The sequence below is a fragment of the Syngnathoides biaculeatus genome, chromosome 9 (assembly GCF_019802595.1).
Source record: "Syngnathoides biaculeatus isolate LvHL_M chromosome 9, ASM1980259v1, whole genome shotgun sequence".
Classification (NCBI taxonomy): Eukaryota; Metazoa; Chordata; class Actinopteri; order Syngnathiformes; family Syngnathidae; genus Syngnathoides; species Syngnathoides biaculeatus.
Genome location: NC_084648.1, coordinates 11,147,168 through 11,169,884, shown reverse-complemented (window position 1 = coordinate 11,169,884; position 22,717 = coordinate 11,147,168). Strand labels below are relative to the sequence as shown.

The 22,717-nt window shown below is 42.6% G+C and overlaps 2 protein-coding genes across 13 annotated transcripts; one reads left to right on the top strand and one right to left on the bottom strand.

Annotated features, from left to right (window-relative positions):
* Positions 1-2,173: 2,173 nt before the first annotated feature.
* anp32b (acidic (leucine-rich) nuclear phosphoprotein 32 family, member B) lies at positions 2,174-13,268 on the bottom strand. Its single transcript, XM_061828632.1, has 7 exons — positions 13,090-13,268; positions 9,795-9,944; positions 9,603-9,725; positions 6,062-6,239; positions 4,130-4,260; positions 3,979-4,045; positions 2,174-2,943 (listed from the first exon to the last, which is right to left on the bottom strand). The coding sequence occupies exons 1-7, from the start codon at positions 13,141-13,143 to the stop codon at positions 2,861-2,863; spliced, it is 786 nt and encodes a 261-aa protein (XP_061684616.1). The 5' UTR covers positions 13,144-13,268; the 3' UTR covers positions 2,174-2,860.
* On the top strand, positions 9,668-21,703 carry hemgn (hemogen). Of its 12 annotated transcripts, none has more exons than XM_061828621.1 (8): positions 13,275-13,453; positions 13,784-13,885; positions 14,350-14,433; positions 18,694-18,763; positions 19,791-19,881; positions 19,984-20,076; positions 20,242-21,143; positions 21,223-21,703. In XM_061828621.1, the coding sequence occupies exons 3-8, from the start codon at positions 14,428-14,430 to the stop codon at positions 21,321-21,323; spliced, it is 1,263 nt and encodes a 420-aa protein (XP_061684605.1). In that variant the 5' UTR covers positions 13,275-13,453; positions 13,784-13,885; positions 14,350-14,427; the 3' UTR covers positions 21,324-21,703. The 12 variants fall into 12 exon arrangements, with proteins under 12 accessions (XP_061684610.1, XP_061684603.1, XP_061684612.1 ...); XM_061828622.1 differs by having other exon boundaries at positions 14,233-14,433; XM_061828627.1 differs by lacking the exons at positions 13,275-13,453; positions 13,784-13,885 and adding an exon at positions 9,742-9,773 and having other exon boundaries at positions 18,698-18,763.
* The last annotated feature ends 1,014 nt before the right edge of the window (positions 21,704-22,717 follow it).

Genomic DNA, 22,717 nt, shown 5'->3' with positions numbered 1-22,717 from the left:
TTTGTTCTTATCATAAACATCATTTAACACAACACTGACTGTAATCACGCGGTACACTAACCTTAGCAGTGTGGAGACAAGTTTCTTGCTATGGATACCGCTGCAAGATGAACCCCGCCATTGATGAATCAGTTGTAGGCCTCCAGACCTTTATCATTCTTTAGTTGTTCCATGGTATAAGCCACAGGTGTCAAGCCCAAGACCCGGGGGGCCAGAACCGGCCCGCCGCGTGATTTTATGTGCCCGCGGAGGCAAATCGTGTATTAACTTCCATGATTTTTTTTTTCTGTTCAAATCTGTACCAAAATTTCCAATTGTCCTTTCATAAATGATAACGTCGAGAAATTACAAGCATTTTTGTGTTACCAAACCACAATAGTTGGAAAAACCCATTACCCTTGATTTCTGATTCCAAAACTAGTTCATAAATTTCACGTGTAAATATGATGAGGCGATTAAAGATCTGAGGGAAACCCCAAGTACAAAGTGGCCTGCGACAAAAATGAGTTTGACACCCCTGATATAAACGCTTGTCGAGAAGAGGAGATAGTTGACGATGTCTGGATAGGTTACCGACGCCCACATTTGTGTTTCTCTACGGCATACGGGTCGATATTGTCGATCAAAGCACAGTTTTTGTCGGAACGTTTTTTTGAAACAACATCTAATGAGCCCCGATAACTTTCCAGTCTTTTTAGGGATCATGCATCACTTTTAACAGTCATACATTTGTGGAACTCCGGTGTGACGGTCTGAGCGCTCCGAGTGCTGAAAGGTCTTCTTCAGGTTCATGCGCACGCGCGTAGAATTTTTGGAATTTTTCCACTTTTTCTACTTCCGTGCCTGTCTGAAACTTCCCCGTCCATGCTTCATCCAACGTGTTCATTTCCGCACCACTTTCGTGTCTTCTTCAGGTTAACGCGCATGCGCATAGAATTTACAAAATTTTTCTACTTCCGTGCCAGTCTAAAACGTTCCCATCCATGCTTCTTCCGCGTGTTCATTTTCGCTCCGCTTCCTGGTCTTCTTCAGGTAAACGCGCATCCGCGTAGAATTTCTAAAAAGATGTTCTACTTCCGTGCCAGTCTGAAACTTCCCTATCCATGCTTCTTCCACATGTTCATTTTTGCTTTGCTTCCGCATCTTCTTCAGGTTAATGTGCATGCGCACAGAATTTTTGCAATTTTTCTACATTTTCTACTTCCGTGCCACTCCGAAACTTCCTGATCCATGGTTCTTCCGCATGTTAATTTTCGCTCTGCTTCCGCGTCTTCTTCAGGTTAATGAGCATTAGTGTAAAATTTTTGTAATTTTTCTACTTCCATGCTTCTTCCACATGTTCATTTTTGATCCGCTTCTGGGTCTTCTTCAGGTTAACGCGCATGCGTGTAGAATTAAAAAAAAAATTCTTCTTCCGTGCCAGTCTGAAACTTCCCCATCCATGCTTCTTCCGCGTGTTCATTTTCGCTCCGCTTCCGCGTCTTTCTTCAGGTTAATGCGGGTGCAGGTAGAATTATTAGAATTTTCTACTTTTTCTACTTCCGTGGCAGACTGAACGTTCCCCATCTATGCGTGCATTTCGCTATGGATGTCTCACAAAGCCGAACGCAGCGAATGAAAATATACAGAAACAAATGCGAACGTATTGTTTATTTATCAACTGGAAAGCACGTTCCAGCATTGAACAAGAATCAACAGAGAATTGTTCGGGCTTAGTCATGAAGGCACATTTGGGATAATGAAAGTGTCATATCATTTTCACGCGCTGAAATGACCTTATATTGTCAGCAGCATGCAGAGCTTTCATTCGCTGTGTTTGGCTTTGTGGGACGTCCATAGCGAAACGCACGCGGACCGAAAATGAACACGCGGAAGACGCTCGGATGGGAAAGTTTCAGACTGGCACGGAAGCAGAAAAATTGCAAAAATTCTACGAGCCTGCGCATTAATCCCAAGGGGAATTCTCAGCACGGGGGAGTGCTCAGACCGTCTGTATGCAAAAGCCATAGAGTGAACCCATCCAACGTGGCCAGGTGTCCCGGATGTACTCATGTGGTCAAAAACGGTCTATAGTGAGGGGTGCGATTCTTATTCGATAGGAGAATTGATTCTAATAAGATTTAGTGACCACCCTACTTCCTACACAGCACATTCGGGACAACAGGAAAGCACAAAATGTTAACATTTTATTTACAAAGTTGTTTTCTTGTCATACAGAAAGTAAAAATGTCGCTACAACCATGATTTGTGCAACAGGTGGCCAGGCCCAAAAACAAAAAAATCCGCATGGCTCACTGGCTGCACGGCTGCTATAGCAATAATTTTATTGGGGGTGGTGGTAGTTGAGAGGGGCGAAAGGAAACAAACACAAAAACAAAAAGAAATAATGAAGCCAAACAAAAAAAAAAAAAAAAATTTTTTTTTTCAGTCAACAGAATATTAAAAGCACAGAACCAAAAACTAGACCAGTCCCAAAGTCCTCACACGGGATACATAAAGCGGGATCGACAGTGAAATTGTGGAATGCTGAGTGACAAGGCTGCCTGAGAACCCCAGGGCTGTTGCGGGGTGGGGTACCGGGGGCGAGGGGGGGCTCTCAGGTCCATGGGGGAGAGCCGGGAGGAGGCGGTAGGTAGGTAGGTAGGTAAAAAAAGTTGTTTGGTGGGAGGGTGCTGGTGGCGGTTGGTCCACGCGAACCACCCATCCAGTACAGTCTTGGCCCAGAAAAAGAGGTCGGAGCCTGGGGGGGGGGGGGCAAAGGGAGAAGGGTGGGTGGGGGGATCGCAAGTTGAAGGAGGTCGGACGTTCGGGTTGGTACGAGGGCGGGGGAGGAAGTGGCTAAACGCACTCCTCTTGCTTTTTAGTCGTCCTCGTCCTCGTCCTCGTCCTCATCTTCGTCGTCTGGGTCTCGCTTTCTCTTCTCGCCTTTGCCGGCCGCCGTATCTGAAATGGCGGCGAAAATGTCGGTCGGCGTTAACGCTGGTTTTACTGTCCCCGCACTTTTCGCAAACTTTAAGCAAGGCACAGATTTTACACTTCAAAACTATGACTGCACACCACCCAACCAAAATCAGAAAAAGGTACCTTCAAGTATTAAACTCCCATTTTTTTTTTTTTTTTTTTAACCCCGCGCAAAAGCCTGAAACGCAACTGGAAGACTCCAAAGAAGGAACTATGCTGAAGTGAAGGGAGGAGCTTCATTTAGTCAGGCCGTAGCCTTGTCTAATAGAGGAATGCGCGTCTTGCTGCCATCCTGTGGCATCTCTATGCAACGTCAGCTCAATAAAAGGCAGGAGTGCAACCGACGGTGACGAGTCAAAATTATGGCATGATATAACGTAAATTACAATTCAGTTATTGATTTGGTCCATAACTCCTCAGAAAATAAGAAAAAAATGTTTATAATTGTTTTCCAAAGTGGGAGCAGATGTTAACAAATGTCTCATTTCGATTAAACGGAAATAATCAGTCGGCTTTTGTGGAAGACAAGAGAAAATTTTGAAATACTAAAATTCTGAGGATTTTGAAATTTTGATACTAAACTGTGTCTCTGAATGATTGCTTATCATAATAATTGTCAATTAATTTGCTCATCGATTTGTTGTTCATTATGGCATCTCTAATTTAGACTATTCTTACATTGACTGTTCTCGTAATTTCAGATTTTCCCCCTGGAAACATTCAGAATTTCACTCCAAATAGTGGCTCACAGCTCTGAGGACGGGGGGGTTCAAATCCCGGCCCCGCCTGTGTGGAGTTTAGGCCCCCCCCCCACATCACAAAAACATGCGTGGCAGGTTAACTGAAGGTTCTAAATTGCCCATAAGTGAGAATTTGAGTGTGGATGGTCGTTAGTGTGCCCTGCGATTAACTGGCGACCAGTTCAGGGCGTATCCCGCCTCTCTCCCAAAGTTATCTGAGGTAGCTGAATGGAACATGAATGAATGAAGTGTTGTCTGTATGGGTGATTTTGAATACCTTCATCGTCTTCTTCCTCATCTTCCTCTTCATCATCTACTTCTCCATCCAGCCCATAATCTTCTTCCTAGCAGGGAGGATTTTTGTTGTCGTCACATCAAGTTGCGAGATGGCCACCTCCTCGGCGTCATTACGGCTTTTCGGTCCTCACCTCGTCTTCTCCGCTGACCTCTTCGTCGTCTTCCTCTCCCTCGACCTCTTCCTCGTCGTCTTCGTCGTCATCCTCCTCGTCAAGGTCATCGTCCTCTCCGTCCTCGTCTTCCTCGTCCTCTCCCTCGCCCTCTGGAAGACAAAAGGTACAAAGCATTTTGTAGGTCCTTACGTGTGTTCGCGAGGGGTCATCGGTACTTCCGGGGGTCAATTGAAAAGACATGAGGTACTGTCAATTGTGTCGAAAGATACACACTATTGTTTACGAGCAGGCTCGGCATTTCGTTGCGCTGACTTCCTTAAAAACAAGTTAGTCAAACATTTTATACATACCTGTTAGAAAATGCCTTCCACACATTGAGTGAAGGAAGTTTCCTTGTTAGGCTGCCAATATCGAATCTTTTTCAAATGTATTCTCCTACAGATCAAATAATTGAACAATAATCCCTCCACACTCCCACTTTTTTTTCCCTGCTCATGTATTTTGTTCTCGGGCGGCACGGTGGGTCAGCCGGTAAAGCGTTGGCCCCACAGTTCTGAGGACCCGAGTTCGATTCCGGCCCTGCATGTGTGGAGTTTGCATGTTCTCCCCGTGCCTGCGTGGGTTTCCTCCCACATCCCAAAAAACATGCAACATTACTTGGACACTCTAAGTTGCAGGGATGAGAATGACCAATTTTGGAAAACACTGAAAATGTCTGTCGATGGGGGGTGGGGTGTTTGAGTGTCCTCCTGGATATTTTTTGCTCCTATCGGAACACAGAGTGCACAGCACTTTGCCGGGAATGTCCACTTTTTGTAAGTGTTCGGTTAGACATGTTGATACCGTTTTCGGTCCTATCTGCACGGTTACACTTTTTTCAAGCCATGCCCATCTGAAACAGTTTTTGATTCCAGCATCCTTGTCAATTGCATTCTTCATCCTTTTTTTCTAACACTTTTGCCATCGTAAAACTTAGTGACTTGGCTAAGTAACAAGTTACACTGGGATTTCTGAGAACCGAGAACACACGTACATGGCAATGGTGCAACTCGATTAACCACTAACACCATTGGATCGTTATACTGTATAACTGTGTTGTCCAATCGAGTAATCTGTCGCAAACAAGTTTTGTTTATGTCGCAAAATGCAAATATTTACACTACCGAGCAAGTTAGAACGGCATATGATAGTCGTGCTTTTGCTAGCAATAAGCCGAACTTGCAGCTCGGAGCCCACCACCGGATCATCAACTGATTTGGGAAACCGTAACTACATTGTAAAAACGAACAAAAATGAGTTTGACACTCCTGCTGTTTATGTTGGTACTAGGAGTATGGCATAGATTTTGTGATAAGAATTTGAGAAAGTAAAATACTAAATACTAAAAGTTAGCAAGCGCGATCAGCATTAGCACGCTAGCAATTACCATTTTCAGTCAAAAAACACTACTGTTTACCTCATTCATACTTATTACATACTCATATTTACATTACAGATTGATCAGTATTTTAAAAATCACTTACAGACACTCATTTCTCATTTTGGGTCAAGTTTTTCATTGGACCAACACCGCGTCCATCTGCAATCATTGTCTGTGAAACATGTGTTCCGGCAGCGTAAAAAAGGTTCTGGGGGGGGGGGGGTACTTTTTTTTTTTTTTTGTCCTACCAGAGCTCCGAGACTAGAAAAATCCGTGCCAATCTATTTTTGAAGTCTTTTCACTGGTATTATTTGACCCCCGCACCCCTTGGGGCCAATTTAAGTCTCAGTCTGGCCCATGTTTTGCGATTTACGACAACCACTTGAGGTACCCTTGTCACACTCCGGTTCTGCTGCATATAACAAAATAAAAACCTCTGAACTTTTCAAGGGGTTGCCTGGCGGTGAAACGCCACACAAGATTTGCCACCCACTGGATCGGCGACAGATCCTCGGCTACTTCCCGCCTACCTTCGTCATCGTCGTCGTCCACCTCTATATCGGAATCGGAAGCCTCCTTGTCCTCGCAGTCAAACCCGTCCAGATAGGTAAGCTGGGGCAGCAGTTTGAACACGCTCTCCTTATAGTCGTTCATGTTGGTCACTTCGCAATTGAACAGGTCCAAACTTTTCAGGTGTTTCAGCTTTTTCTGTGGGTTCAAGCAGAGAGACACACATTTGAATTTAGGGCGCAATTATTCCAGTAAGGGAAGCAGACTGGGCTTTACACCATCAACATGCAACATTAATTGGACACCCTAAATTGCCTCTAGATGTGATTGTGAGTGCGGCTGTTTGTCTTTATGTGCCCTGCAATTGGCTGGCAACCAGTTCAGGGTCTACCCTGCCTCCTGCCCGTTGACAGCAGGGATTGGCTCCAGCACTCCCGCGACCCTTGTGAGGATACGCGACAAAGAAAATGGATGGATGGATAACTGATCAATGATCTGATCACAAGATGGCGCAATGAGTCAATGTATATAACATGTTCGTTTACTGTATATACTTGTGCACTTAATTGTTCAAAAAGATTTACAGTAAATTTCAACCAAAGGACCCAATAAATCATTTATTTATTCCACAGAGACGGAGCGATAGAACCAATTAATATTCTTCTATTAGACGGCAGTACATTCAGCAATGAATGTAGATTTTTGTAACAGTTTTTGTTTGCTGGTGTACCATGAGACTTCTTTAAAACTATAAAATATATTACTTGACTCCATAAAGGTTGGAATTCACTTCTTGTCTCTTCCATGGCGGCATTTTTTTTTATTGGCCATCAAATATTTACGGTACTATGTTAAAAGGCATGGAAAAAAAAATACAATATAAATAGGACTGTGTAACGATATACTAGCTTTTGGATTCAGATACACTGTACACGACAGTGACCCGGAGTAAAATGTCTTTCTGGGAGCTGATCAACGATGTCACTGATCAGATCGGCGAATCATGACATCAAAACCGATCGGCCGATCCGATAAGGCCGATCAAATCGGTCTAAAGTCTAAAAAAATGGCATATATTGTGTGAGTAGGAATACAATTAAGAAAATGAAGCATTTGCATTGTACAGTAAAGCCTCGATTTTCGAACGAAAATTTCGAGATTTTCCTTGTTTTTGAACGAAAATCGGTACTCGAATGCCCCGGAAATAACATAATGCGCGCGCAAGCAGCTAACCCACCCACGACGAGTATTGTTATTGTCAATTCTAACCCCCTGTAAAAAAAAAAAAAAAAAAAAAAAAAAAAGAAATGACATACCACGCGCGGCGCACCCAGCGGACTTTTGTTATTCTGTATAACGCAGCCTCTGTACACTGACGTGTCCTGGTAGTGACTGTTGTTTTTCTTCTTATCCAGGACTACCGTATTAACCCCCAATCATGGCTTCAAAGAAGGCAAGTTGCTCGTTTAACGTTATTCTGCACTTTTGTTAATAAAAAATGTTTACAAGGCTGGGGGCCAAGTCGCGACAGATACGGCAATGCTGTCCCAGCCTAGCGTACTTTACTACTAAAGCATACATTTTAGGCAAAAAATAAATATATTCGTGGAATTATTTTAGTTTATTATCAGGAATAGCTTTAAAAAATGCTTTATACCCCCCGCCCCTTTAGGCTTGGAACACATTTCTTTTTCCATTCATTGTAATGGGAAACATCGATTCGGTCTTCAAACAAATCACTTCTCGAACAGTTTTCTGGAACGGATTGAGGTCAGGAACCGAGGCATCACTGAACTATTTTTTTCTTTTTTTTTTTGCACATGCTGCTCTGATATTGACATCGGCGTGACGAGTTTGAAATGAGTAAAACAGTTTGACGTACTGCCAAAAGAATGTCATTTGCCAGACGCTGAGATGGATCGTATTTGTGAACAGAGTGGAGGTGTGGGTACATAATGGGACAGTTGCAATTCTTGTCCCTTGCCAAAAATGTAACCCTCACCCTTGTTCATTTGGAAAAATTATGTGCACAACATTTTTTTTATCCTAATTGGGAGGGGAGGCAGTTAAGTGTATAAGATGATCCTAAAATAATGATTAGACTATAGGACCATATTTAATGCATTTAGCCTCTATTAGTCCCACAATGCCAAAATTACAGAAATTACTGGATAATTTACAAAAAAAAATGTATTTGAAGCAACCATGTAACAGTCCATTTTTTTGACAAAACTGCCTTTTAATGACATTAATTCAGAGTGTATGGGGAACATCCGCTATTCACGAGGGGGATACGAACTGATCCCTGCTCCGAAGATCTGATTACCGTAATTCTCAGCCTACAGCCCGCACCTGGATACTAGCCTCACCGAGTACATGTGTAAAGGAAATACCATTTGGTACATACATACGCCGCAGCTGTGTAAAAGCTGCAAGTGCCCACTTTGAAACCCACATTGAAAAACGAAATATTTACAAAGAAAGACGGTACACAGAGAGTTTAACGTAGTGCTAAAGCTAGCAATAACGCTGACAGGGCCGGTTAAAATAAAACGGTAAATATCCCTGAAACATGCCAGTAATACAGCAGCAGCACGCTAGCACAGCGCTAACGGGCCCGGTAAAAGTCACTTCCTCGGTCTCATTCTTACCTTTTCCGCTCAAGTGCCCCCTTGCAGCCGTTAAATTTTTTTTTTTTTTTTTTTACAAATTAGCGACATCACGGCATAACCGCAGGGTTGAAGGCGTGTCAAAAAAACTCGCCACTTGCAGGCCGGAAATTACAGTAACTTAACACGCACTTAAAAACATAATTGTCTGTAGATGCCAGTAGATGGCAGAAAGGACATTTTTTTGTCTTAGGTGAGGCCGTGGCCTGACAAATTGAAGCTCCTCCCCTAATTTCAATATAGTTTGATGGCACCAAGATGCGACAAGATGGTAGCAAGGCAATTTTTATACTAGAAATTGCTACGGCCTTAGCCCAAACAGCGAATAGGTGAGTATTTCAGCAAATAACAGAGGACGATTGACCCCAAAACATCCACAACTTGACAAATTTGTGAAAGACGAACGTGCACTGGTTCTCTGTACTCCATTTTGCCTCCAGATGTGATTAGAGAAGGTCTCGACTTATGGCGTTTTGTGGTCACGAACGTGCAATGAAGTAGCTTGCGGCCCTTCTGGTATGTGAGCCGACCCCAAGAGTAAATATATAAAAAATATATATTCTCATTGTATGCATCATAGTGCTAGACAAAAATGTCTACTAAAAAACTAACCCTATATTGTTGGTATTATTTTGATATACACTCAATCCAAGTGTTACACATATATAACAGAATTCTTTTTCATGACATTAATTCATTGATAGCGTACTCCATTTTTAAATAAAATAAATAACAAATAAAGTGTTTTATGATCTAACAGTCAGGAGATTGAAATAGATTATCTCCATTCCTTCCAATGAGAAAGAAATTGGGACAGTCAACGGGCAAAAGAGAATCTTGGACTTTGGAGATAGTCACAAAAGATTTTAGTAATTCAGAGTTTTTCACATACCAGCGGTTCCAATGTGCTGATCTCTTTCAATTTGTTGCCGCTCAGATTTAGATGTGTGAGGTTGGGGAGTTTCTGTGCCAAGACCTCCAGGCCACCGCTGATTTTGTTCTCGCTCAATTCCAGCTGAGAGAAAAGAGATGTTAAGTCTTCGCAGCGGCGTCTCAGCGTCAGGTGAGTGTCTGACCGCCTTACCTTTTTGAGTTTTTCTAGTCTGGGTATATTGGAGATGGATGATAAGCCGACATCTATCAAACTGAGGAAAACCAAGTTGACAAACTCATCTGTGAGGCCTTCGGTATTCCCTTCGGCCGTTTGGCAGTTGTCGAGGACGAGTTCTCGTACCTGCAGTCGGGAAAACAAGATAGATTTTATATATATATATGCACAGTTGAAATCTGAAGTTTACATACACTGCGCAAAAATACCCATTTCATTTTTTATCTCTTTGTCTGAAGTCAAATCGGACTAAACCTCTCCTGTTTCAGGTCGGTTAGGATCACCGAAAAAATTTCATTTTGTTCAATGCCACAATAATTGGAGATATTCTTTCAGAATTTTGTATTTTATTCAAGGTGAAGTTTACATACATTTTCTTATCAAGTAGCTTTTTCTTTAAACCTCTCCAGTGTAATCTGATTTGACTTCAGACAGTGAGACAAAAAAAAAGAAATGTGTGTTTTTGCACAATGTAAAGTTCAGGCTTCAACGGTAAATACAAAACTGAGACTTTTTGTGATGGCTCTTGTACTTGATCTCATTGGACCATGCAGGTGCAGGCATCCATTCCTGCATCTGTTTTCTTTACCGCCCATCCTCACTATGGTCGAGGGTGGGCTGAAACCTACCCTTCTATTAACCTAACCTAATGTGCATATTTTTGTAATGTAGATCGCAAAAACCCAGGCACGGGGAGAACATGTAAACTAGACATAAGAAGGTCAGGAGCTGAGATTCGAACCCACGAGCTTTAAAATGGATTGTATGACTGTACCCCTACGTTGTTGTAATGTAGATTGTGAATGTGTTCTGGAACACTGACAAACATCTTGACATTGACGAAATATGGAAAACACTCAAAGGTGTCCATCAATTACTATTAACGCCGGCCTGACACGACAGGAGTCATATAGTTTTTGAGTTTGAGGAACACAAATAGCTGTATATTTAATGAAAAGGGAGGACCCCAAAGGTGTTTTACACTAATCCCCTCCTATATCACAGATTTGTAACTGTATTCTTTCTGAAAATTTAAGGATTCGTGTCTTTCTGTTATTTAAGAGACTGAAGAGTCCCTTTCTGCAATTTTTTGGGACTTTATACCTAATATACTTTCTTAACAGTCTCGTGGTTTGAATTTTGATACACACTAGGCATTTTTTGCACTAAATACAACTAACATGTAATGCTACTCACACTACATTACTACGACAACCAGTGACAACCAAAGTTATGCAATGGTAATTAATCACTTAAAAACTATATAAACTAATACATTATTCAAAGTCATAATCAGTATAAAAAATGTGGGGGCCGGTATGATGGTGGAATTAGTTCGGCTGAGTTACAAACTGCCTGCGCTGTTCAGCAAACACGTTTGGAGGACTAGAAAAAAAGTTTGGATTTCTCCGAATAAAACAGACAAAAAAGGAGGCCAGTTCCATTTTAAAATCATGTCCACCACAAGTTACGTCCACCGTCGGTGTATATAATTGTTGGCCCGGTTGGGTCTACAGTAGCGTGTTCGCATAGCGTGTGTGACAATTGCATTTTTATTTTTTTTTTTTTTGGTCCGCTAAGCTACAAGCTAGCAGCCATTGCCCCTTTTAAACGCCGCCGTGCAATAGACGAGAAGTGTGCACGGCCGCCATTAGCCCTCGCCGCAGCGACGAGCAGGATTGCCAATACACCCTTTTCACATTTTCACGTTTTGTTAGCATTCGGTGGAGAAAACGGAATATTCCTCGTCGTCGAGCGAACGGCGCCCGTGATTTTGTTTCGACGACTATTTTGTTGTAAAAGTGTTCCGAAGAGGAAAAACACTGCGAACGGAAATTTAGTCCCCCCCCACAAAAAAATCAAAGATGGAGACTGTTTCATTCTTCCAGACCTTCAAAAACGACAGAATGGCAACATGGCGACCTACGGACAAACAGTATGCCGCTGCGAGCCTTTTTTCCCCAAAATCAGCGACATGCGTAGCTAAATAGACATTGTGGAGATTGACGCGTTATCAAAGCTGCTTTTTTAAAATACATTTCGTCGACGGTTTTTTTTTTTTCATTGCTCCCGAGGACAAACAGCGGGCGTCGAGTTTTTGTGTGCCTACGCATGGCGCCGCTAGGTCGTGTCAACCCGAAGGAAGCCTTGACTTTCGGGTTAATCAGGTCCCCAGCCACGAATACAATTGTTTCGAAAATATGTCGATTTTTGTCAACTTTTGCGTTCGTAGTCGTCGTGGCGTGCGTTTTGTTGTATCGGGGATTTAATGACGCCATGCGTTTTTGTAGGGCTGCCACCACTATGGCGGATCAGCTAATATGGCGGGAAGACTGCAAGTTGTGAGGCTGCCGTTTAAAATGGGGACAAAACAAGCCTTGTGGCCGTTAAGTAACTATTGTGGTAAAAGAAAAATAACGTTTGTAAGAGTACGAACAAAGTTAGTCATTTTGTGGTGCGCCATGACTTATTTCGTTGAGTTTTGCAACACTCCCATTTCAACTTGTAACATCTTCCCAACACGCCGAATACGGAAACACTCCCAAGTTGATTATCAGATATGAACCGTGGGAAAACAAACGAGTTAAGGGTACATATTTTATGTATTTGGGCTTTGCAAGGAGCAAAGTGTCTTTTTTGTTATCCACATACCGAGCGTGGCTAATAGCGTTAACCTAGTTATAAAGACGTGACAGCAAAAGGAAATGGATGGGGCGGTTATATTTTTCAAAAGTTTCTAACGCTTCAATCCCTTTTGCGTTATGCGTAAACCCAAGTAGTTAAATGTGTATTTTTCTTTTAAAGGGAGCGCTGTTACACAGCATGCTAAGTAGCAGCAAACATGGCTACCCACGTCGGGAGAAAGCCCCAGTGCGAGAGCACCGAAATGCAGCAAGCGTGGGGCAGTACATTTCCTGCAAAATATCCCCCAGAAAGAGCGTCCTCGTTGTCGGATAGGGGCTCGGGCTGGCTTTCGAGCCAGACCGCAGCACCGCAATAACCTCCGAAGCGAGCGGGAGGAATTGCCCTCTCAAAGTGTCGAACGAACGCCGCGTTGCCCGCCTCGTCTCCCGGCTAGAGGCTCCGCTTCGATCGGCAGGAGAACTGCGCGGATGTCCTCTACGTTAACGGTACTCTGAAGGAAAATCAACTGAGGTGGGGGAAAAAGTAGCAAGCTAAGCTAACGCGGTTAGCACGAGAGAAAACCAAATGGTTTTGCTTTTAAAAAAAAAAAAAAAAAAAAGAAAGGGGGGTAAAAAGCACGACTCACTTCAGACGGTGTCTTGTTTCTTAGCTCCAAGTGGATCCTGTTTTCCATTAACATGATGCCCGCCGGAGGTGAAACTTTTCTCGCCGGGGCTTTTTTTGTTTTTCCTTAAGAGGGTCCTTCAGTCCAAAACGTAGAGAGATGCCCTGACGGCGGAGGGAGAATATAGGGGGGGTAGGGGAGGGGGGGGGAGGCCGTGTATAATGAACTGAGCCGACGCTAAGTTAGTCGGAGAGGAGAAACCATGGAGGGAAACCGGACTGAAACAAAATCGAACGCTCAACAGCGCCACCTACGACCAGAAACGCCCAGCCCAGCGCCTCCTAAAGGGGAAGCGGTAAAGCTTCATAAACAACAGTAGGCCTACGTATGTTGCCGCCGCTTTTGAATTCAAACAAAATAATGCATTTAGTTTGACACAGTCATCTGCTAAAATTGCCTACTTTTACCTTTGCATTGTATGATATGAAGGAACTTGTTAATACGTGTTCATAAACACATCCGTTTTGCACCACGGGCGTAATAATGCATGTTTTCTTCGTTTTTTAAATGTGTTTTGTTTTTAATATATTATGTTGAAATAGCGGGTTTGGCGCAGCTCCATAGCAAGTATCTCAGGGTAGGGTGGGATTGTACTATGTTAAATGGACGCTAGAGGGCAGCAGTAGCCTTGATCAGAATTGTGTCTGCATGTCAGAGGAAGACTATCCTGACTACCCGTGAAGTCTTTGACTTGGACTACAGTCCAGTATTTCTGACGATGGAGCGTTGCAGGGGCGTGGTTGCCGAGAGAGACACGGTGAGCCGGATCAATTGAAAAACAAGACACTCTAAAACAGTTTTTACTAACGTCAAAAAGGATTTTTGGACGAGACTGGGCAATTACTCCGTTTTACAATTTGTATCATGCAACGTGTAATAAAACGTGAACTACACGTTTACTAATCATGCATGCCGTGGACAAAAAAAAAACGTGGACCATCAGTAGCTAGATGAGTTGGATATGTATTTTTTTTTGGATTGTCGTTCTTTTATTCATAGAAGTGCACTAAAACTATGTAATGTAGAAATTATTTTACCTTTCCTCATCACACTGTAGCAACATACATATTTTGTGGTGTATGTGCATTTTTATGTGAATTGCAGTTGCAGATGCACTCCTACACGTTGGTAAGAAAGGTGAAAAAACATTTTTGTCCACGTCACACTGCAGCATGTTTCATTTTTATGCTGGTTATTTTTTTGTTTTTTTGTCATTTGCAGAACGTGTATCAAACAATGGTGGGGCTGTTCACGGACTGGTCGGTCGTCTGCTGACTGGGAACCCCCCAAAAATCTCACATGCATGTACGCAAATAAGTACACACACGTGCATACATATACGCACTCGGCAGTATATGAAAGTTCATGCATCATCAATTTGAAAATGCATTGCAATCAATACACACTTTTTTCGTAGTACAGTATGAAAACAGATTTGGTGTAGGCCTTAAATTTATCAAAAATGTCTCACGTTTTTTTAAAAAGTGGCTAACTGTAATTATGTGGGTGTGGATCAATAAATGACCTTTTGGATTCATCTTGCTGCTGTTTTTGTTTTTATGAGGTGGGGGGGGGGATAAAAGAGAGCATTGTACTGTTGAGGTCAGGGTCCCCCTCTTTACTACACCCCTCCTACCTTTACTTCCTGAAACAGGAGCTCCCTAAATTTACAACTTCACAAGTTGGATGAAAGCTAAGCGCCGGGGTCAGGCTAAAACCGAAATTTGGTCAATTATATATTTTTACACGATTGTCTCAAAAGTCATTGTCGTCAAAAGTCCCTGCTTTATAGAGGAATTTTACACATATATATCTTATACAGTAATTCATCTTCAGTCATTTCATAGTCTCACATTTGGCATTCCATCCAATCAAATTAATTTTACAATATTTTAGTCTTCAGCAGTCACTGGTAATTTCTCCAGAGATGACAATTTCTCGTCTGAATTAAGAATGATGCATTTGAACTGCAGAACAGCTTCATTTTCCCAGTGTTCATAAACATTAAGCGTGTTAGATAGCTCTTTACGTATCCAATTATCCTTTTCAAATTTGTACATGAATATTGCAATTCAGTGTTTTGGTATTTAGCTAAGTGTGCTGTGCCAGAAGATGGCAGTGTTTTGTGATTCTTCAACATAGGCTGCATTGTGCAGTTTCTTTTTTTAAATTTCCTCCCCAGCACATGGCGTCCATACAGTCATCATTGATGTACCTTAAGAAACGTTTGCATACTTTTCGAGGAAGTCAAGCTCACTTGTTGGATAGTTAGTCTCCTTGTGTCTTAATGTCAATAGAAAATGTATGTAGTTGTAATCTCTTACATTACTGGGAGAAATGAAAATGCAGTTGCCTTTGGAAAGTTCTGTCATTACAATATTAGTTACAGTTGCGAAATAGCCACAAAAGCTATGATTGTTTTTGCATATCACGTCCTTCGAAAGCCGATGCTTGTGATTGGCTTTCTCTGGTCATGTGTCATTCTGCCCTATATCTAAAGGTAGTTTTTGAAAATGTGACCAAGTGCAATCTTAATTCCTTTTTTTTTTTTTTTTTGCCACCAGGTTTAGATTCATCATATATCGTTAAACTTTTGATCTTGAACATTTTCCTTTTTATAATTTGTGACTATTTATGGAACATTCGCTTATCTGGCGATCATGCAATCTTATCTAAGTTGTGCGCATTTGTGATTAGGTCAACAAGGCATCGTATGGTGGTTTCCCAAATGTTGTACACTTAAAATGCAACAATCACATTTATTATTATACAATGAAGGAAATAAGTATTTGAACACCCTGCTACATAGCAACTTCTCCAACTTAGAAGTCATGGAGGGGTCTGACATTTTCATCGTAGGTGCATGTCCACTGCGAGAGGGATAATCTAAAAAGAAAAATCCAGAAAACACAATAATGATTTTTTTAACAATTTATTTGTGTGCTATAACAGAAAATAAGTATTTGAACACCCTGCTACATAGCAAGTTCTCCAACTTAGAAGTCATGGAGGGGTCTGACATTTTCATCGTAGGTGCATGTCCACTGCGAGAGGGATAATCTAAAAAGAAAAATCCAGAAATCACAATGTTTGATTTTTTTTTTTTTAAAGATTTGTGTGATACAGCTGCAAATAAGTATTTGAACACCTGTCTATCAGCTAGAATTCTGACCTTCAAAGACCTGTTAGTCCGCCTTTAAAAGTCCACTTCCACTCCATGTATTATCCTGAATCAGAAGCACCTCTGTGAGGTCGTTAGCTGCATAAAGACACCTGTCCACCCCATACAATCTCTAAGACTCAAACTTGTAACATGGCCAAGACCAAAGAGTTGTCCAAAGACAACTCTACACGTCTACGGGCTACGGAGAAATTTCCAGGCAGCTTGGTGAAAAAAAGGTCCACTGCTGTAGCAATCATTAGAAAGTGGAAGAAGCTAAACATGACGGTCAATCTCAATCGGAGTGGAGCCCCATGCACGATATCTCCTCGTGGGGTCTCAATGATCCTTAGAAAGTTGAGGAATCAGCCCAGGACTACATGATAGGACTTGCTCAATGAGCTGAAAAGACCTGGCACCACCGTTTCCAAGGTAATACTCTGACACGTAATGGTTTGAAATCATGCATGGCACGGAAAGTTCCCCTGCTTAAACCAGGAGATGTCAAGGCCCGCCTTAAGTTTGCCAATAACCATTTGGATACAGAGGAGTCATGGGAGAAGGTTTTGTGGTCAGAGGAGATCAAGATGGAACTTTTTGGTCATAATTCCACTAACTGTATTTGGAGGAAGACGAATGATGAGTTCCATTCCAAGAACACCATCCCTACTGTGTAGGATGGGGGGTGGCACAGACGGTGAATTTTAGACAGCGACTTGTAGCCGTTTGAATTGTTAACATTGAAAAGTTACACTGACATACAACTGTTGAAAATGTGATCACTTTACATTTCAAATTCAAATCCTGGTGGCACTAATGTACTTCCATACTCCTGCGACCCTTTTTAGGGTAAGCAGCTTGGAAAATGGACATTATGAACTTTGAGAAAGTAATTGAAATTGTTACAGTGAAGAAAATAAGTATTTGAACACCCTTCTATATTGAAAGTTCTCCCACTTAGAAATCATGGAGGGGTCTAAAATGTTCATTGTAGGTGCATGTCCACTGTTAGAGAGATAATCTAAAAAGACAAATCCAGAAAAAACTATGATTTTTTTGTTTTTTTAAATGTGTGATACAGCTGCAAATAAGCATTTGAACACCTGAGAAAACCAATGTTAATATTTGGTACAGTAGCCTTTGTTTGCAATTACAGAAGTCAAATGTTTCCTGTAGTTGTTCACCAAGTTTGCACACACTGCAGGAGGGATTCTGGCCCACTCCTCCACACAAATCTCTAGATTAGACAAGTTTCTGGGCTGTCAGTGAGAAACACGGAGTTTCAGGTCCCTCCCAAGATTTTCTATTGGGTTTCGGTATGGAGACTGGCTAGGCCACGCCAGAACCTTGATATGCTTCTTACAGAGCCACTCCTACGTTTTCCTGGCTGTGTGGTTCGGGTCAATTTCATGTTGAAAGACCCAGCCACGAACCATCTTCAATGCTCTGACTGAGGGAAGAAGTTATTCCCCAAAATCTCATAATGCATGGCCACGGTCATCCTCTCCTTAATACAGTGCAGTCGTCCTGTCCCATGTGGAGAAACACACCCCCCACAGCATGATGCTACCACCCCCATGCTTCACAGTAGGGATGGTGTTCTTGGGATGGAAGTCATCTTTCAGAGAGAAAAATGAAAGTGTGAAATACTGTTTGAAAGTGCTGCGTGTACCATGCACATTCTTAAAAAAAAAAAAAGAAAGAAAGAAAGCAATCCTCACTTCTAACATACAGTAGCTGTGGGGGTTATTGGCTTAGTTAAGTGTTATTTACTCTGCTGCACTCCCTCCCTCTTTCGACTTAGACGGACACACTTACACAAACACGGTCGTGCACACACTCGGGGGTTGGGGGTGGGGGTCAGTGTGCTGTGGGAAGATTGAGAACACACGCCTACTGAGCTCCTTTCCGTTGGTGTGAGATAAGTGTAGTGGACAATTAGAAAAAAAATAATAATAATTTGATTAAAAAAATGTAAAAATTAGGATTCCAGGGTTCTCAAGAGTTGTGTGTTGAGTGTTTCTGTTGTGCAATTCAAAAAAGAGCTATACTCGCACCCTCGCCCATTTGAGATTGGCTCATGTAGCAATCATTATCTAATGTTGGTCAAAGGGTGCTGCCGTCCTGCGCAACAACTCACATTTCACGTTGTTTAAACGCTCACAGACAAGCAGCAAATTTTTTCACGCACGATATTTCCTGTTGTACTCGCCGCTTGTACTTAGCTCTGTCGAGAGTCATGCCAACTCCTCCGGCTTCATAAATATGATAAGACCAGCCCCACGGGGCCTCACGCAGCACGGTGGTAATGGTTAACCAGATAATTTCATGTTTGGGCGGGAGTTGAAAACGGACTTGTTTAGCCCTTTTTTTTTTTGTTGTTGAACGCTGCCGTTCATTCATAGCCAGGATCTGCCATGGAGGAGACGTCGCAAGAAGAGATTAAATATAAAAGCCAGAATGAAGAAGACCAAGGTAAAGTGAACACTTGCTTATTATTTGTGAATCAAGAGCGACTTTAATGACACCAGAAAAAAAACATGGCACTTGTTTGAATTGTTTAGTGTTTTTCAGCCGTTGGAATTGTCATCCAGCAATCCCCCCCCCCCTCCCAAAAAATTTTCACCAACCAAGAATAAACCCATGAAGACTCAAAGGCAACCAGACACCTTGGTTGTTGAAGACAGTTCACCTTTAATCCAAAAGAAAATTTAATCCAAGAAGAAGAAAGTAACAGAGGAAGTCTGCTTGTCTTCAGTTCTTCCTGGATTTCTGTCTTGGTTTCTGAAAAAAAGTGTAATCATAAAAAACAGAAGACTGCGACTTGGTTGTTGAAGACGATAAATATTTTTTCTAAAATAAAAGGGAAAAGCCTTTTGCGTGAGAGCTGAATCATCTTTAACAACACAGAAGAATCCAAGGCTACTCGACTTATTCTTGGTTGTGAAACACCTTTTATCTTGAATCCAAAAGAAGTGAAGGAGCCAATCATACATACCAAAAACAGTTTGGATTATGGATGAAATGTCTTCAGCGACAAAGAAGGGTTCCGATCGCCTTTGATTTTTAAATTTGGTTTTGGTTAGTGAGAAAGGACCACCTTTAATACAAAAGAACTGAAGAAACCAATGTTCAACCTTGCATGAAAGCCCCTTTTGGATTAAAGGTGAACAGTCGGTCAGAACAAAGAAAAAATTCAAGACGAATCAAAGGAAACTGGAATTCTTCGTAGCGTGCTAAATAAAGTTGATCTTTATTCCAAAAGAACCAGACTACTTTGTTGTTCAAAACTCCTACAGGCTTCTTCGGTAACCAATGGACAAATTTAGTTGCTTACCGCGAACTGGATGACCAAATATCGTCCGATCATAGTAGCGTTTCCCAATGACTGCACTTAGACATACTATTTTTAATATCAAGATTAACAAGACCTCTGCTAGGTGGACATTTTTAGGATGTTGCATTGATCTTGTTGACCAGTTTGGTTTCTCTGTTTTGAAAGGCGGGATCCGTCGCCGATTGAGGGACAGGGAACTTCTCAAGCGGAGAAGAGCGGAAGCCGAGGAGAAGGAGACTTACCAGTGGGTTTTGGGGTAAATTTGTACAAAAGAAAGTATTGTATAGTCCACTAGGTGACATTTAAAAAGCATGGTTGGGTCCTTGACGTGTTCAACATATTAAATCTATAATGACAGAGTCTGCAAAGGGTGTGGTTTCCAAACAACATGCAGCATGAAAACATTATCACCACTTAAGATTATCACTCCTCTGCTGAAATTGGAAATGGGGCAAGTGCGACTACCAAAGGTTGATCCCGTCTAGGCATCTCTATTGATGCCACACATCCAAGTAGATAGACTTTGTACTACAGTATTAGGTTTTCTAAAAGCATCTAAACAGCTACTACAACATACACAATTGTCGAGACTAATTCCAATTGTGGGGTCTTTCAGATTGGAGAGCTTCAGTAAAAGACAGAAAGCTGAACAGAGGAGTGGGACAAAGAGGAGGGGGAGACCCAGGAAGGCGGATGACATACCAGAAAGTTCTTTCACCCAGGAATGTGAGGTCGTGGAGCCTAAAGCTCCCGTTGTTTTGGTTCCTCCAGAATCAGGTTTGGTGATACCAGCATTGGGTGCAGACTCGCTACCCGCTCTGGCCAGTGGATCTGTGGAACCAGTCTTGACATGGTTGCCAAACCCTGCCCTCACTCCAGTTCCTAACGTAGCACTGGTTTCACCTCCAGATCTTGTTACACCACCCATTGCAGTTCCTCTAGCGCCAACCCAAGATCCATCCACTGCTCTAAATCTTTTGCCCCCACCCACTGCAGTTCTTTCAACTTTGGCCCAAAATCTATCAACCGTTTCAGAACAAACTTCAACTTCAAATTCTGCTATGCCTTACACGGCAGATCTGTCCACCGCTCCAGATCAGGCTTTATCTCCAGTTTCAGATCTAGTTCTGCCTCCCACTGTAGTTCCTCTCGCTCCTGTCCAAGATCTGTCCACAGCCCCATCTTCCACTCAGTCTGCAGTATCAGATCCAGATTTTGTCCCTCCTCCCACCACAGTTCCTCCAGCTTCTGCCCAAGACCTGTCCACAGCCGCAGTTCAATCTTCACCTCCAGATCTTGTTTCAGTTTCAACTCCAGAAGTTTCTCCAGTCTCAGGTCCATCCGAAGCCCTTTTAACAGAAGCAGTCGGAACTCCTTACAGTGCCCCTCAACAAGTGGAGACCCTGTCCACCAAGACGCAAGACAGGGAGAACCTAGATCTAGTCCTAGTTGAAGACTTGGGGGCAGACGAGACGGAAAAGGGTGTACCTGCGACTCAGGCCCGAACAGCTGATGCAGGTGATTGAATTTGTCCACGGGGAAATATAGACAGTTTATCTAAATGCATAGCAACATATTGTCAGTTTTCCTTTTCCAGATATGAGCAAGAACTTGTCCAAAAAAGAGCCGGAACAAAATGAGAGATGCACAATCCCATTATTGCCTGTGGCGCCACAAGACTACCTCCCTGGAAATTGATTCTCTTTAACTGCTCTTGAGACACTGGTTCATTACAAGTGGCGCATTCCCCTGACGGGCTTTTTTTTTCGTCTTTATTTTCCATTATTTGCTGTAGTATTATTTTTGTTCCAAATACAGTGACGGATGTTGCGCCAGAACAAACAATAAATTAATTGTTCCCTCTCATAAAACCAATTACTTTCTCGCCATTACCAAGGATTATTTTTAATTTTGTATTTCTCTATTTGTCTCAAAATGCAATTATAAATGGGGATTTTTTTTTTTTGGGGGGGGGGTTGTGAAAGCTGTTTCACCCTATAAAATATATTGAGAATGTCTCTGGTTATTGCTATTCATTGTTATCTTCCCTTGGCTAGAATAAATGTGTTGAGACTGAGCTTCGACTCCCATTTTTGTCATTTTATAGATTAGAGCCGTTCTAGACCAGACAATTTTTAAACATGCTCAACTGTCATACCAGTGTAAAATCAAGTTAACCGCAGTCTGTTAAAACTTCAAAAATGATAAATCGCATCCTCACATTTTAATGGCAAGTGATACAGAGGTATACTTATTGTCGCTTTAGCCATACTTTGCTGAGTCAATCTTGCACAAGATTGCTGTTAAAGGAGAAGTCCACTAGTTTGGATTAACAATGTGTCCAATACGTCAATGCCATATGTACTGCACCTTGAAAATTTGAGATTAATCCTCTATCATTTAATAGTGTTTTGAGAAGATTTTTATCACCAATTACGAATGGGCACCGCCATTTAGGCGAGTCACATGACCTACGTGCGCGGATGTGACATGTAACGTGCCCCAACAAAGGCTCGCTTACATTGGGACACAACTATGGCCAGCGCTGATTTCTCGGATTTATCCTCATCTGATGAAGATAACGGCAGTATCGGTTGATCGGGAAAACGGAGGAATATGTCGATACAGATTTGAACCTGTGGCTGTAAATAATGTTGAATATTCTGATGGTTCTTCGGATGGGAATGACGCTGAGTCTGACCACTCGGAGGCCGACGTGCGGGACATAAGTGCGTAAACGAAGGCGGCCGGAGCTCGCTCGATCCCGCCGCCAGAGCTCGCTCGGGGCCCGCCACCAGAACTCGCTTGCGGAGCACTGCCAGAGGTTGCTTGCTGCCGGTCGCTCGCCGCCGGAGCTCACTTGGGGCCCGCCGCCAGAGCTCACTCGTGGAGCACTGCCGGAGCTCGCTTGCTGCCAGTCGTTTACCGCCGCAGGTCGCTCGCGGCCCGCCGCCGGAGCTCGCTTGCGGCTGGTCGCTTGCCGCCGGAGCTCGCTCAGTGCCGCTGCCGAAGCTCGTTTGCCGCCGGTTGCTCGCTGCCGGAGCTCTCTCGCAGTCCGCTGGCGGAGTTTGCTTGTCAGACTCCGCGTCATT

Excerpts from the sequence above, each read along its gene's own strand:
- hemgn (XM_061828619.1), top strand. The coding sequence starts at position 9,740 with ATGTTAAGTCTTCGCAGCGGCGTCTCAGCGTCAG. Across the intron at positions 18,764-19,790 it reads CCAGAATGAAGAAGACCAAG|GCGGGATCCGTCGCCGATTG; the intron begins GTAAAGTGAACA and ends CTGTTTTGAAAG. Across the intron at positions 20,077-20,241 it reads CTGCTGAAATTGGAAATGGG|ATTGGAGAGCTTCAGTAAAA; the intron begins GCAAGTGCGACT and ends GGGGTCTTTCAG.
- anp32b (XM_061828632.1), bottom strand. The coding sequence starts at position 13,143 with ATGTTAATGGAAAACAGGATCCACTTGGAGCTAAGAAACAAGACACCG. Across the intron at positions 6,240-9,602 it reads TCAGCACATTGGAACCGCTG|AAAAAGCTGAAACACCTGAA; the intron begins GTATGTGAAAAA and ends TTGAACCCACAG. Across the intron at positions 4,261-6,061 it reads GGACGACGACGATGACGAAG|AGGGCGAGGGAGAGGACGAG; the intron begins GTAGGCGGGAAG and ends TTTGTCTTCCAG.